This window comes from Myxocyprinus asiaticus, chromosome 36, assembly GCF_019703515.2.
Source record: "Myxocyprinus asiaticus isolate MX2 ecotype Aquarium Trade chromosome 36, UBuf_Myxa_2, whole genome shotgun sequence".
Lineage (NCBI taxonomy): Eukaryota > Metazoa > Chordata > Actinopteri > Cypriniformes > Catostomidae > Myxocyprinus > Myxocyprinus asiaticus.
Window position 1 is genome coordinate 41,982,488 of NC_059379.1, and position 16,107 is coordinate 41,998,594.

The following is a 16,107-nucleotide window of genomic DNA, read 5'->3' on the forward strand; positions in this document are numbered from 1 at the left end:
TTCTTCATGTACTTTAAGTACCGATATGACAGTGGTGTAAGACGCTGTACTGCCATTTATCAACGTGGATCAGCATGATCGTCTCTGCTGCCACCGCCAGCTCTGGAATAACATTTTGTGGTGTGCAGGGCGGAGCCGAGTGGCATCTGGGCAGAGCGAGGCCAGGAAGATAAGTGGCGAATTACTTTCACCTGCATGCCACACTGGCCTCGCGTTCCAGTGAGGGGCGGCGGGAGTACTTATAGAGAAGAGATAGCGGCAGACGGGAGAGAGAGATGGGTGAAGCTGTTTGTGTGTAGTGTGCTGAGCTGAAAAGCCAACAGAGTTTATGTGTAGTGAAGCTGAAAAACAAACCTTTTGTGTACTGCTGAAAAGCGGCCTTATTGTGTGCGACTGAAAAGTGCAACAATAAATGTCTATGTGTTTTGTCAAGCCGGCCTGAGCATCCTCCTTTCCACGAACTGTTACACATTTGCATCTGGAAAATGTCGGAGTTTGAGGTAATTTCTAAAGTTATTAATTACTACTATAATATAATTACTTTGCCTAAAAGCAAACGTCAGAATTCAAGTGAACAGACTTCTACAGTTAAGGACAGATTATTATTGTCCCTCATATCAATAATCTTTGGAGACCGTCTACATTTCTCATTATTTCTAAAGACAGTTATTACCTTTATTAGAGAACTGATTAGCCTGAAATAAACCTCAATTATCAAGCGATACAGAATGTCATGGTAAAGGAAAGATTAGAATTGTTTTTGATGATCAAATTTAGCATATCCATGAATATGAGCAACCAAAAGTCATGGTTTACACAAAATCCTCAACAATCGCTGTGCCAAGCTCATTTGCACTAAACGAATGAAGACGTGTACCATTTCACTGAGATGGAGGTAGATGGGCCCCCTTTACTGTAGCTGTGATAACAAGGAAAATAAAATTATACGTTGCTTTCCGGTTGCGTTTGTAAACACCGTTGAGAACTGTCCATTACTAACATATTTTGACTACAAACGCCATTTTAAAAAGTTCGAGGGAAACTCGTATGTAACGAACTCAGACTGGAGATCGGGTTAGAATCCATTATGCAGAAGAGTTTAATGAACAAATCCAAATCTGAAGTCTCAAACATGGTCGGTATAACAGGCAGAGGTTGATAACAGTCAAACAATCCAATAAGGCAAACAATACAGAAAGGGTAATCCAGTAATGTAATTCCAATAAACAGGCAGAAGATCATAAGATGAGGCAAGACGAGAATGCACATGTAAAACGCTCGGTAAGGCAGGTGAACTGGTAATACTTCGCAATGTGTGTATGGAAGCACATGGCTTTTAAACCTACAAACAGCAAGTAACAGCAGAAGGATTGGAGTGGAGTCAATATTCGGGAGAGGGCTCCCTCTGGTGGTGGAGTGAGTCTCTGGTTGTGGCCTTACATTGTATGAGTTTTCTGTAAATTCCACTGATACTATCCAGGGGGGTACCACACTACGGCATTTTTTAAATTGTCTTAGGTCTGTTTTTATTTCAATGGATATTAAAGTTTTTCAGTACAACTACTGAAAAAGTTTTCATCTTATGTGAGTGTACACCATTCAGATCACTCTTCACAAAAACATAATTCATTTGTTAATGTGTAAAACTTTCTAAAGTAGCCCCAAATTACTGAATGCACCTTTAAATACACAGACTAGGGTTAACAAGATAACCAATGAGAATACAAATCTAATAACAAAACAATAAACACATGGAGCAATGAAGAGACATGATTAATAAACCAAGAAACAGTGGGTGTGTTCGACCTGAACTGCATCTCGATTTGCCGATCAGCAAGATTTGCTGGTTGCAGTTGAAAATAAGCCGTCAAGCCGGACACTTGCACTTCCTGTCGTTTGCTGAACCTACACCAGTCACAGAAGATCACATGATGTTTGCAGGCGAAATGTGATTCAGATAGACAGATGCTTGAATTTTACATAAAATAATCAGAAACATTGTTCATTTGAAAGCTGTATGTGCTGCTTAATACAGTGTCTGTTGTTTGTATAAGAAGAAAGTCCAATAAAGCCTGTATTATTTTAATATCAATAAAGGAGTATTTGTAATCATTTTTTTTTTATTTTATTTATTTTTTTATGAATAAACATAATATTACTATGACAAACATATTATAGCATGAGATATATATGAAGTACAGTTATAAAAACATGGATTAGTGAGAGTTTTCACCGAACTGGAGGTGTCAGAATAAACACCATAGTTCTGGCATACTACCACACTACTCTTATTTCTGCCATCATCTGACATGGCAGAAGTAGTAAGAGTAGTATGTGAAGTATGCAATTGCGAACGCAGCCCATGAAACACGTGTAACCGTTGTTACGTTGTGAGTCTGGCCAATCGTGAATAAACTGTTTCATCGTTCAAAGCTTGTGCAGCTCCTCTTGAGCAACTGCAGAGGCTGTATCAGCCGGATGCTCTCAAATCGTTCTTGTGGTACTTTGATGGCATATGTCACCGTGATGCGGTGGTGGCGCCGGTTCAAGTCGGACAAAAATTCTAACTGACATGCACTGCTACAAGTCCAGTGCTGACCGGTCTGCGCAGCGCTGCATGAAGTCGAACACACCTAATAAGAACAAAACACATGAAACAAGATGGTCACATGAATATACAAGACAGGATAATGTGAGGGGAACTGGAAATCACATGACTAAGACACATGATCAGACCAGGAAGTAAACAAATTTCAGTCTTCAAGTCAATACATGAAAACAACACCTGAAAAATGAATGTGAACGAAAACACACAAACACTTGACGCAGGTATATTAGAAAGGGCTCGGAGGATCATCAGAGACTCCAGCCACCCGAGCCATGGGCTGCTTTCACTGCTACCATCAGGCAGGCGGTATCGCAGCATCAGGACCCGCACCAGCCGACTTCATGACAGCTTCTTCCCCCAAGCAATCAGACTTCTGAACTCTTGATCTCTCATGATCAATATACATCAGCACTGCACTTTATTAATCCTATTATCTCACACTGGATTGTCATAAATTATATTCTGTCTTAACAACACACTGGCAACTGACTATCAACCGACAGCCTGAATGTCAGTACAGTACAATACAACCTACTGTACATTTTATATATACTATATATACTATTTTTTATTGTATAATGTGTATTCTGTATTGTGTGTATTGTATATTGTACATTGTATGTTATTATTTGTATATTGTGTTGTAATTATGTGTATATTAGATTTTAAATTGTGTTGTGTAAATCTGATGTTTATTGTAAATTGGTATATGTCTCATCACTGTCATGACTGCTATGTTGCTCGGAACTGCACCCAAGAATTTCACAAAATATTGCACTTGTGTATATGGTTGTGTGACAATAAAAGTGATTTGATTTGATTTGATTTGATTTGAAAATATTCATTTTATGGAGGTGTCCACATATTTTTAGATACGTAGTGTATCTCAGAACAACTTTGATGCCTTAAAATGCTGTCTAAGTAGGCAGTTCACTAGATTTTAAAACAGAACTAATGTCTCCTCTAATAAACCTACTGCTGCAAGACAGAAAAATGTCCATGTTAACCACTACAATCTCCCTGTCAAACCCAAATATATCAAGGAAACATGTATCTTAAGGGACAGTTCACACAAAAATGACAATTCTATCAGCATTTCCTCACCCTCATGTTGATCCAAACCTGTGTGACTTCCTTTCTTCTGCCGAACACAAAAGGAGATGTTAGACAGAATGATAGTCTTAGATGGAACAATGTGAGGATGAGTAAATTAGCACAGAATTTCTCTTTTAGGTTAATCATTCCTTTTAAAATGGTGATGCATGACATGTACTGTTTTCATAAGTTTTAAAAATATACAAATCAATAAAGATACATTTATATTGAATGCTAATTTCTGATTAATTAAATGCAGATATTACATTCAGTTAGTAACAAATAGACCTTGTGCATTAATAAATGTGTCAAGTTAATTGCTGCAGAAGTGTGCTGATGATGTGTATTGTGTGTGTGTGTGTGTGTGTGTGTGTGTGTGCAGGAGATTGGTGACAGTGAGATTATGGAGCTGGCTCATAGTTCTCTGGGCAGGTTGACTGTGGTCAGGCAGATCTTCCCGCTGTGGAGAGAGAGCAGTGTGAGCTGTATGCGAAACAACCACCGCATCTCATCGCTGCTCTGCAATCCTCAGGAGGGATACCTGCAGTCGCTGGAGGTCAGTAACCATAGCAACAACATCAGCTGTGGAAGCAGTCATCAGTTTAGATCAGGAAATTTCAACGATTACAGATCCAGGGACCCTCAGCCGGGCTCTCAGCTAACCCAGGGACCCCCAGTATTTAAAAGCTAGATTTTCGCTTATAAAAAGCTAGTAACATTATTGCCTTCTTTATCATTTACTGTATGTACCACATTTAGAAATATATTTCTAAAAATAAATAGAGTAATGATGAAAAAAAAAGAAAGTCCTATTTTTTATATAAATGTGTTCATGAAGCCGCGGTTGAAAACGTCTTGGTTACTGATGTAACCTCTGTTCCCTGATAGAGGGAACGAGACATTGTGTTGATGTAGTGACCCTAGGGGTTCGATCTTGAGAGCCCCAATCACCTTTGCTTAAAATAGAAAAGGCCAATGAAAATTGACAAGTGGAATTTGCATGCCACTCTCTGCCCCAGATATTCGGGTATAAAAGGAGATGGCGTGCATCACTCATTCAGATTTATGCTGAAGAGCCAATAGAGAATCCCGGCCATGTCAGTGGCCGGTTCAGCACCGCGGCAGGAGGTACACAACGTCTTGTTCCCTCCATGAGGGAACAGAGGTTACATCAGTAACCAAGACGTTCCCTGTCTGTCACTCACTCGACGTTGTGTTGATGTAGTGACACTAGGGGTTCCTATAGGAAACGCCGCAGGTGTTGAACCATGTCACGAGGCACGGAAGAGTGGACATGGGCAAGCTGCTGCATGCCTCGCAGCGAGCGCTCAACCATGTCGTGACCTTCCAGCGAGTTAGGTAAGGCATCTCCCTAGTCCCGTTAAGGGGGAGAGGGCACTTACCCAAGTAGGTTACCGGCGGTGCCTTTCTTAATTTGCTGTTAAGCAATCTCCCGCCAAGCACTTTCTTGAATAGCGCTGGGAAGTGCTCTTCCCTCTCCAGGAAGGAGAGCACTACGGAGACCACATCCTGCCATAGGGAGTTTAACATGTGGAGCATACCTCACATGGACCTACCAACGGGGAAGTACACATATGGAATGATACCACAGGAGGACCCTATCTACAGAGAGGGTATGCAGCACAGTGGCCGAGACAGAGAAAGCTCTGACGAGGGGAAACAGTGGAAACTCATCATACGGGATTACCAAAGGGGAATCTCCACGCATGGAGCACTGAGCCCAGGCACATGGGCTCACCTGAAAAGGGGAATACCACGAGTACTGGGCCTGGTGGTGTTACTCCTCCGAAGAGTTCATCACCGGACAGTGCTAAAGAATTAAAGAGGCATCCGGAGTTCACCGGTACGGGGAACTGTTGTGGACAAAAAGTGCACATTATCACCTTTGAAAAAGGGGAAAGGCGCAATGCAAGCAGTACACCCAACTGGCCGCGCGGTCTACCTGCTGTTACCGCGTAACACTTGGGTTGAAACTGGGTCTGCGTATGTCTGCTAGAGAGGCCCCCTTGCTAGTGCCCAGGAGGACGCAACGCCTCTAGTGGAGTGCACCCGGACTCCCAAGGGGCACAGCAAGTCCTTAGACTGGTATGCGAGAGAAATGGCATCCACAATCCAATGGGCCAACCTCTGCTTTGAGACAGCTTTCCCCTTCTGCTGTCCTCCAAAACAGAAGAAGAGCTGCTCTGAGCATCTAAAGCTCTGCGTGCGGTCCAGATAGATGCACAGGGTGCGAACTGGACACAGCAACAACAAGGCTGGGTCTTCCTCCTCTGAAGGGAGCACTTGCAGGTTCACCACCTGGTCCCGAAAAGGAGTGGTGGGAACTTACCTGCCGTGAGAGTGTGTCCGCTGCATGATTGAGTGTGTCCGCTGCATGATTGAGGGCACCTGGAAGGTGAATGGCTCGCAGAGACTTCAAGGTCTGCTGACTCCAAAGGAGGATGAGGCGGCGGGCGAGTTGCGACATGCGATGCGAGCGTACGCCACCTTGGCGGTTTATGTACACTATGGTTGCTGTGTTGTTGGTTCAGACCAACACATGCTTGCCCTGAATCAACGGCCGGAGCCTTCTCAGGGCCAACAAAACTGCCAGCAACTCTAAGCAGTTGATGTGCCATTGGAGTCAGGGCCCCATCCAGAGCCCCGACACTGCCTGCCCATTGCGCACGGCGCCCCAGCCCGAGTTCGAGGTGTCCGTCGTGACCATGACGCGCCTTGAGACCTGCTCTTGGGGAACACCTGCCCGTAGAAATGCCAGGTCCAACCAAGGGCTGAAAGTCTGACGGCACTGTGGCATGATGGTCACACACTGGGAGCCATGGCGCCATGCCCACCTCAGGACTCGAGTCTGTAGCCAGTGCTGAAGCGGTCTCATATGCATCAACCTGAGGGGGAGAACTGCCGCCGAGGATGCCATATGCCCCAGGAGCCTCTGAAATTGTTTCACTGGCACCGCTACCTTCTGCCTGAAGGTCTTCAGGCAGGTCAGTCCCTGAAGCACAAGATCCCTGTGTGCACACATCTCGCGAGTGAGCTAGGATTAGCCAGTCATCGAGATAATTGAGAATGCGTATGCCCTTCTCCCTTAGCGGGGCCAGGGCTAGGTAAAGATGCGAGGGGACAGGGACAAACCGAAGGGGAGGAACTTCTACTGGTATGCTCGTCCCTCAAAAGCAAACCGAAGAAAGGGTCTGTGTCGAGCACGCTCTACCTGGGGAAGCTCGACATATCCCTTAGCTGCTCCGCCGTCGAGGGTATTCAGAGTGGATGAGCCCGTGAAGTGTGTACGGGCAGTAAAAGGTGCCTTCCACGACTTTGTTAGCTCCTCATGCACTTCCGGGAAGAAAGGCACAGGGGCGGGGTGCAGCCGTGAGTCACGCTCCGAGCCAAGAAACCAATCATCCAGCCGCGAACGCTCATGGCAGGGTGGAGGGTTCCAATTCAGCCCGATGTTCGCAGCCGCCCAGGCAAGCACGGCTGCCATCTCAGCATCTGCCTCATCCTGTGCTCTACTACCCATGGGTGGGAGCTTAGAAGATTCGTCTACTTCCGATAGCAGAAGCCCACCCTCTGATGCGGCGACTAAAAGCTCATCCACGTCGCGAGTCGCGAATGACACATTAAACTCGCCCTGAGGCAGACCACCTGCATCGCTCGACAGCTCGTCCAGACAGAATGAGCGTGCTGGGGGATGGGAGGTCCCCGGCAGAAATGCTCCCAAATGCTCCCGCGGTGCTTGCCGACCCGGCCGGCTGAGCGTCAGCCCAGGACGGACCGGGTTGGGGAGCAGCCACGGTGGCGCCTTGCTTCATGAAGAAGGAAGTGAGCCGCAACCGCAACGTTCTCATGGGCATGATCTCGCAATGAAAACATAACCCTTCCACGAAAGCCGCCTCGGCGTGCTGGCACCCCAGACACTCGAGGCAGATTTCATGGGTATCCGGATGGGAGAGATAACGGCCACATCCAGTAGCGCAAACACGGAAGGACATTTTTAAAAAGACGGCTAGCGTTTGCGCAAGCACTTTTAGAAGGAAATATACTCTTTCTAATATACTCTTTTAGCACCTGCAGACTCAGGCTGCCGAAGCGCCCAGGGGAAACACAGCACTCAACCGTGTGAGGGTGACCGCTGATATGCGCTGTAAGAATCCAGCAGCGTAGCAAAGGGTGAGAGGACGAACACACAAGCATTCGGCTCTGAAGAAAAAATTTATGAGTGATGCATGCCATCTCCTTTTATACCCGTATGTCCGGGGCAGAGAGTGGCATGCAAATTCCACTCGCCAATTTTCATTGGCCTTTTCTATTTTAAGCAAAGGTGAACCCCTAGTGTCACTACATCGACACAATGTCGAGTGAGTGACAGATAGGGAACCTTTGATTTAGAGGGATGTTACAAAAAAGTATTTGAAAATCAGACAAAAAGACAAAGATGCAAGATTGTGTACTTAACGTCTTTAATGAGGGAATGAACTTCAATAACATGAAGCATTGAGAATGAATAATCTAATAAAAATGATGGGAAAATATAATCTTTTGATTTAAAGTATAGAATCAATACATTTAAAATTAAATTGCAAAATATTCAGATATACAAAAATATATACTGTATGTAGTTTGAGAGTGTAGGGAGAGCATTGTCCCAGGGTGTTTATATAGAGTGTATTTACTTTATGATAATGCTGAATTACCCGATAATGTGCGTGGTCATGTAAATGCCTTAAACGACTTTCATTTATTGGGATCATAAACATTTTAAACCAAAAACTATCGGCACTGGTGGATTTTTGCCAATTGCCCCGATTTTGTGTTGCATGTAAACACCTTTACCAGTTTTTTTTACCGGCTTATCCAATGTGCAGCAGTTGATTTTAAATTTCATGTAAATGTAATTTTCTTGTATTTTCAGATTTTTTGAATAAGCACATTTTTAATCAGTGTATTGCTGTGCGTGTACACATGCTCATAGTTTTTAATTTTTAGTTGTATTTCTATTTCTTCATATTTTATTATTTTTATTTTATTTGCATATTTTTTAAGTAAATAATAATAATAACTTCATTTGTATAGCACCTTTCATACATAAAATGCAACTCATAGTACTTTACAATATAAAAGATATAGACAGATAGATAGATAGATAGATAGATAGATAGATAGAAACACAATAATAACATATAAAAATAAAAAGGTAGAAAAAGTAGAAAAATAAGCCTGCCTAAATAAGTAGGTCTTCAGTAAATTTTTAAAAAGGTCAACTGAGCTTGCATGTCTAATGTAACTGTATTTAGCTTCTATGCTCCAAAGCTGTGGAACACCCTGCCCAGTTTCCCCACTCATTTTGTGGGCCACTTTGGGAACTATTAAAATACCCTCAACAGAGGACCTAAGGACTCTCATTGGTTGATAAGGAGTTGAAAGGTCTGACATGTAAGAGGGTGCTATATCATTAAGAGCTTTGTATGTGAGCAAAAGGATCTTAAATCAATTCTAAAAGAAATGGGGAGCCAGTGCAAGGTAGCTAAAACAGGAGTAATGTGCTCTCTATTCCTAGTCTTAATTAAAAGCCTGGCAGCAGAGTTCTGAACTAGCTAAAGTTTTCCTATCACCTTTTTTGGCAGGCCAGCTAAGAGAGCATTGCAGTAGTCCAAACTGCTGATAATAACAGCATGAATCAATTTCTCTGCATCCTGCCTTGTTAAAAATGGCCATACTTTGGCAACATTTCTCAGGTGGAAGAATGCCACCAAGACATTTCACTTCTGGTTTGGTCTGGTGGGCCAGGTTTCCAAGCCTATTAAAAATATATATATATTTTGTATTTTGGTCCTAGCAGTTGTCATTTCAATGTAGTTTTTTTTTTTTTTTGTTGGTTTCATTTATTTATTTTTTGATTGTTTTTTTTATTTATTTTCAATAGGCTACAATTATTTGAGCTTGCATATTCTTTTAGGGCAGAGATAACATGTTAAATGAGATATTTAAAGTGTAAAGTTCCCACGGTCATAGAATTTTTTTAATTCTGTTTTCCAGGCCTAGAAAAGAATTAGCCGAATCCTAAAAGTCATGGAAAAATCATGGCAAATTCTATAGTGAATAGAATTTTTTCTAGTTATGTTCTGCTCTAAAATATTTCATCACCTAAATATTGCTCTTGGTTAGAACTTGAGTAAAGCAGAACTACGTTTTTAGGGAATCGACACTGCTTTACTTATAGTTGTCAGTGCACATTACAGCTGTGATAGGAGAAATTATTTCAAAAGGTGCACTCAGTAATTTTTTCCCCATTAAAAAAGTTTTACTCCTAAAAAAACAAATTGTAATTTCGAAACATAAGTATAAAATCATGAGCACTCACATGAGATGAGGACACTAGTCATATCAGTAACCTTATAAAAGCTGTTTTATTCTACATGGAGAGGGACTCCTCATGGGGGCTGGCATGATAGAATCACCTACTCGCTTAATCTCAGTAACCAACCATCTTGTTATTGGACTCTTTCACTCTTGGATTAAACTAATCATGGCTGATTGTGAATAGTGAATTTCTACAATGGCACCTGTAACTGAAAACTATTGTTTTTGAATGATGCTGCATCCACACCACTAAGTGTCACTGTAAATCCAAAATGACACGAGCAAAAAGTTATTGAGAGCACCTTTAACATCACAAAATGTCACACATCACCTTTAACTATGTTAAATAAATACAAATGTATTTTAGTTTTGCTTCAGTTTTTCCAGTTTTGCCTTTGTTTCAATTAATGAAAATGTTGACAACTCTGAATTGTTCACAAAATGATGACAACTCTGAATTGTTCACATTCATGATCATATGTTTTTCCTCCTGCATTAGACTGATTTTTCAAAATCCCTTGAATCCACCTGAACACTAGTTTCAAAGTGGAGAACAGCTGGCCGAGCTTTGCAGCCCACCTCTGAGGGTTCACCCATCATAAATCCATGAAAACCAGTGTTAAATGTTCTTTGATGTTTAATCATCTTGACAAGCAAACCACTAGTTCAGAATGGTGACGAACCTGTCAGCTTTCTGTCTAAAAAACTGCAGTGTCAACACAAACAGCACCTTTGTGTGTCTTTCCCTGTCACTCAAGAACTGCACATTCACCGCAGTCCCCCGCCCAGCATTCACTAATACACCACAGTTGATGGTCAGGTGCAGTAAAGTGTGACAAATGTCTTTCTGTGTGGTCCTGTCAGCTCAACTAGTGTGTCTGTCACTCACTGCTCAGGACAGGTGTATTGTATTATACATCAAGTGGAATGGTGACTGACACCTAGCAGCTTGTCACCGAGCAGATGTCATTTCTTCCATACTTGGATAGAAAACGGCCATGAAAGTTTGATTTGAATCAGGTGGGTCGGGGACAAGTGGGACTTCCTGATGCACAGTCAGCACACCAGCTGTCTGGAGTGAGTGTCAGCCATACTTACAACTCATTACTTCAGTGAAAGCTACTCATTTCCCAGCATTTTAATGTTTGCAATATCTGTATTTTCTTTTTTCAATTGTGTATTGTTTTAGTAAATGCGTTATTCTATGAAACACACATCTTTTCCTTCTGGAATGGTGATTTTTAAACATATATAGTTGAGAAAATTAAAACTGTGTGAACAAAGTTCATTGCTAACTTAATATATCCAGACCCTGAGTTGACAGGATCATGACACTACAGGATGCTTATTAAAAAAGTAATTTAAAGCTGAAGTTTGTCATTTCTGTGCCACTAGTGCCACCAAATTGAATTGTAAAAACAAACTTCAAAACAGCTTTCTGAATTCATCCCCCGTCTGCCATTGGTCAATCAAAAAAATAGTCCCACCCCCAACTCATACCATTGGTTGAGTGTACTTTATTGTGTTTGTATGGACGGGTCACTGAAAACAAACAGAGGATTTTCATAGTGCCACAGAGACACAGTGCTAACAGTTTTTTGAGAAAATTAACCTTTGAATGGCTTACTCACTACTTATGAAAACTTATAGTTGTCTCTGCACATAAAGCTGGGGTGGGAGAAAGTATTTTATAACAGAAAAAGTTACATAATTCAGCTTTAATGCTGATTACAACAGATATCCACTTTTCAATTATTTTTGGTTTACTTGAAAATCATGGCAACAAGGTTGACATTTAAGACTGTTCCCTACTGACAAACAATTAAGATTAAGGGGGGGGGGGGATACTTCTTCCACCTTTAACTTCCTGAAAGAATGTCATTTTGACAGAATTCTTTCATTTATGGTACAGTGCGTTATTTTAATAAGAGATGTTACCATCATGTTGATAACAGGGTTGCCGCATAGCTTGGGGTCACAAATCATCAAATCTTTTAATAAATGTATTTTGTCAACCTAAACCTACAAAATAAATAAATCAAGAGGGGAATTCAAGACATAATACTAGCATGTATTTCTTTATATTAGTTTTTGACCGAAATATGCATATTTGCTAATACAGCAATGAGACAAAAACAGTTCTGAGACAAACCAAAAACATCATCCTGATGATGAAAACAAAAGCAAAAATAACATTTTATAATCAAAGAAAGTGATTCGTTTTTACTGTTTTGAAAATGTTCTCAGATAACTCTCCCCTAAGCATTTTGTGAAGGGATGTTACTCATATGTTATAAAAAAGGATATATATATATATATATATATATATATATATATATTTTTTTTTTTTCTTCTTCTTCTTCTTCTTAAAGGGTTAAAATAATCACTCCCACCCTATTTTTTAACCCTAACCCACCACCCCACCCCGATGTACAGAGGTGCAAAAACCATATATGCAAGGTATGCAATGCAAAGGGGCGCCATGTAAAGGGTGGCGCCAGCGGCTCACTGAAGGTGGTGCAATCGGCGTTCTCGACCCCTCCAACAACACCAGTCCAACCCCATCACTTGACAGATGCTTGGGGCACAAAAGTTTGTTTTGCATACCCGCTCGGAAATGTGTAGTTGCACCCCTGCCGATGTGTGCATGTACAGTATGTAGACTATATGTATTAACTGAACACTTAACATGAGTTCAAGAGTTTCTTCATAATTTGGGATTCCCTCCTTCATCTTTAAGGACGGCATACACTGATCAGCCACAACATTAAAACCACCTGCCTAATATTGTGTAGGTCCCCCTCAAAACAGCGCCAACCCGCATCTCAGAATAGCATTCAGAGATGATTTTCTTCTCATCACAATTGTACAGAGTGGTTATCTGAGTTATTGTAGACTTTGTCAGTTTGAACCAGTCTGGCCATTCTCTGTTGACCTCTCTCATCAACAAGGCATTTCCATCCACAGAACTGCCGCTCACTGTATGTTTTTTGGTTTTGGCACCATTCTGAGTAAATTCTAGAGACTGTTATGTGTGAAAATCCCAGGAGATCAGCAGTTACAGAAATACTCAAACCAGCCCATTTGGCACCAACAATCATACCACGGTCCAAATCACTGAGATCACATTTTTTTCCCCCATTCTGATGGTTGATGGGAACATTAACTGAAGCTCCTGACCAGTATCTGCATGATTTTATGCACTGCTGCCACACGACTGACTGATTAGATAATTACATGGATGATTATTGGTGCCAGATGGGCTGGTTTGAGTATTTCTGTAACTGCTGATCTCCTGGGATTTTCACGCACAACAGTCTCTAGGATTTACTCCAAATGGTGCCAAAAACATCCAGTAAGTGGCAGTTCTGTGGATGGAAATGCCTTGTTGATGAGAGAGGTCAACAGAGAATGACCAGACTTTAAATCAGACTTTTGAACCCTAGTCCTCTATTTGTGTTTTTGTGTGTTTGCCCGTCGCAATATGCGACCGACTCAAAGCGGACACGTTTACTTGCATGACTCACCGAATGTGAAGCGCTGTGCTGTGATAACAGCGGCTTGTGAAGCACAAACGGTTTGTACATGCTGCAATCGTCTGCCGACCCCTGATCTACAGACCTTCACGACAAAACGTTAAGAATTTTTATTCAAGTCAAGTATTTCAGAAGATATAGGTTAATAAGTGAATGTTGGCCAGGGCCAAACGATTCATTAGCATTTATCTTCTAAAAGATTTGAATAATAAGAATTACTTTGTAGCTTTTTTTGTCTAGATGATACATGCATCCATCCTGCCAAATTTGGTGTGTCTAGGACTTAAATGTTTTTTTGCCCAGCAACTTTTAAGGCAGAATAAGAAGAAGAGAGTGTGGGAGATAATGATGTGTCTTGTCAAGTTAGAGAAATATATTGATCTGTGTTTGTTTCTGTTTCATCTACATTTTGTACCACTCAAAGCGTAGCAGTATATTTTGAGAACGTCCCAACTGTCAACTCAATTCATGCAGCTTCATAAACATACTAAATAATGATTTAAAGTCTAAAAATAAACAAAAGGTTAGGTTAGAGTTAGTTTGAGGGGTAGGCGATATAAAATATTGATAGGCCAATATGAAAGCAATGGAAATCATTCTTTTTCAATAAGAGTTGGTGATTTGAGGTGACATAAGTGATTGCAACCCTTAGTGATAAAGTGGATATTTACAGTACCTACGGTCAATAATACCATTCAATTGCTAGTGATGAAGAGGGTCTTTATTAAGTTCAACACATGAATGACTCTTTACTGCAGGTGAAGCATTTTTTGACCAAAGAGCACTAATGGCACACTAAAACAACCAAAAAGTGCCACGGCATTCCCATGTTTGACATGTACCATGATAATACCATGGCATTCTACAACTACAACGGACAGTCAGGAATGCTGAGAGGATTATTGGTGACCCCCTGCCCACCCTCCAAGACCTGTACATCTCCAGAGTGAGGAAACATGCAGGTAGAATCACTCTGGACCCCACACACCCTGCCCACTCCCTCTTTGAACTGTTGCCCTCTGGCCGGCGCTACAGAGCACTGAGCGCCAGAACATCCAGGCACAAGAACAGTTTTTACCCTCAGGCCATTTTCCACATGAACAATTAAACTGCCTCTGGACTCCCCCATAGTGCAATAATGTAAATACATATCTCATGTACATATGTAAATTCACATATTTAATTCAATAACTGTACATACCCCTACCTTGCACATACATTACCACTTGCACATGTACATACGCCATTCTGTTATATGTCCTATTATTTGTGTGTTTATATTCTTACCTTGTTTTATATTCTGTGTCTCACTGTAATGTTCTGTGTGCACTTGTTTCTCCTATCACCAAAAAATATCCCTTGTATATGTGAGAACACTTAGCAATAAAGTTCATTCTGATTCTGATTCCGTGAAGTACTGTTTAGTGCCAATTAAATATTATTGTAGATGAATATGGTCATTATTCACTACCACAGCAAATCAAAGTGTCATCGTATTGCAATCTGATGCCATCACTGTACCATGGTACAGCCACAGTCCTTTTTTTTTTTTTCAAAGTGAAAAGTGTAGCAGGCTTCTTTTGCCATGTAGCTGGTAGTGTAACTAGTTACTTTCAGAGTCCCTTGTCTTGTGCCATTTTTAGTCAATTATGTATCATATTATAAATATTTTTGTTTATTGTGATTTCAGGTGTCTAATCTATACCTGTATGACAGTGTGCTGATGCTGGCCAACGCCTTCTACAGAAAACTAGAAGACAGGAAGTGGCACAGTATGGCCAGTCTCAACTGCATCAGAAAGTCAACCAAGCCCTGGAATGGAGGCTGGTCCATGTTGGAGACCATCCAAAAGGTACAGTCCAAAAGGTTGATGTCAATTATTTTTCAACTGAGATTCAGTTTCAGTTATTGCCATGCTGTTGAGGGACATAAAATTTTGCCTGAAGCACTAGAAGTGACAAGATGTGAAGCTGTTGAATAAAAGCCACTGGTACTAGATGGTTTTTCCTTTGCTGTATGTCAGATCTCAGACATATGGCTTTTTGAAATGCAGATTGCTTCCATGTCGTTTGCTCTCTGCTATAACAAGACCCTTGAACATAAATTCAGTGGTCAAGATGAGCTCTCCAAGGGGCCGGAAAAGCTGGCACGGGGGCCGCAGCAGTTCATCTCCCATCACAGTGAGCTGATGTCCGTGTGCCTTCTCAGGGGCAGTGGGGTGCTTCTGTGTGTTATTTAATTTCATGCTCCTTTAGCATTATTTGAGGCACAAATAACTACACAGAGCCGGTAATCAACCCCGAGAGGATGGGAAACAGATAGATCTCTCTCTGAGACTTCAGATGGCCCTTTACAGTCAAAGTATTTGCTGGACTGAAGTCACAAAGATAAAAGCATGAATGTCATGCGGGGAGCTTTTCACTTTGAGCAACACATGACCACTCTTCCCTTTATTTATTTTTTCTTGCTGTGCAAAACCTATTTCTA

The 16,107-nt window shown here is 41.5% G+C and overlaps 1 protein-coding gene across 1 annotated transcript in view; it reads left to right on the forward strand.

The window, feature by feature from the left end:
• The window catches only part of LOC127427159 (glutamate receptor ionotropic, delta-1-like), a 764,896-nt gene that overhangs the window by 574,373 nt on the left and 174,416 nt on the right, over nucleotides 1-16,107 (forward strand). The window contains exons 6-7 of the mRNA XM_051674595.1: nucleotides 4,086-4,259; nucleotides 15,311-15,472. Of these exons, the coding sequence (XP_051530555.1) occupies nucleotides 4,086-4,259; nucleotides 15,311-15,472 (336 nt within the window). The remainder of the gene's footprint in view (nucleotides 1-4,085; nucleotides 4,260-15,310; nucleotides 15,473-16,107) is intronic.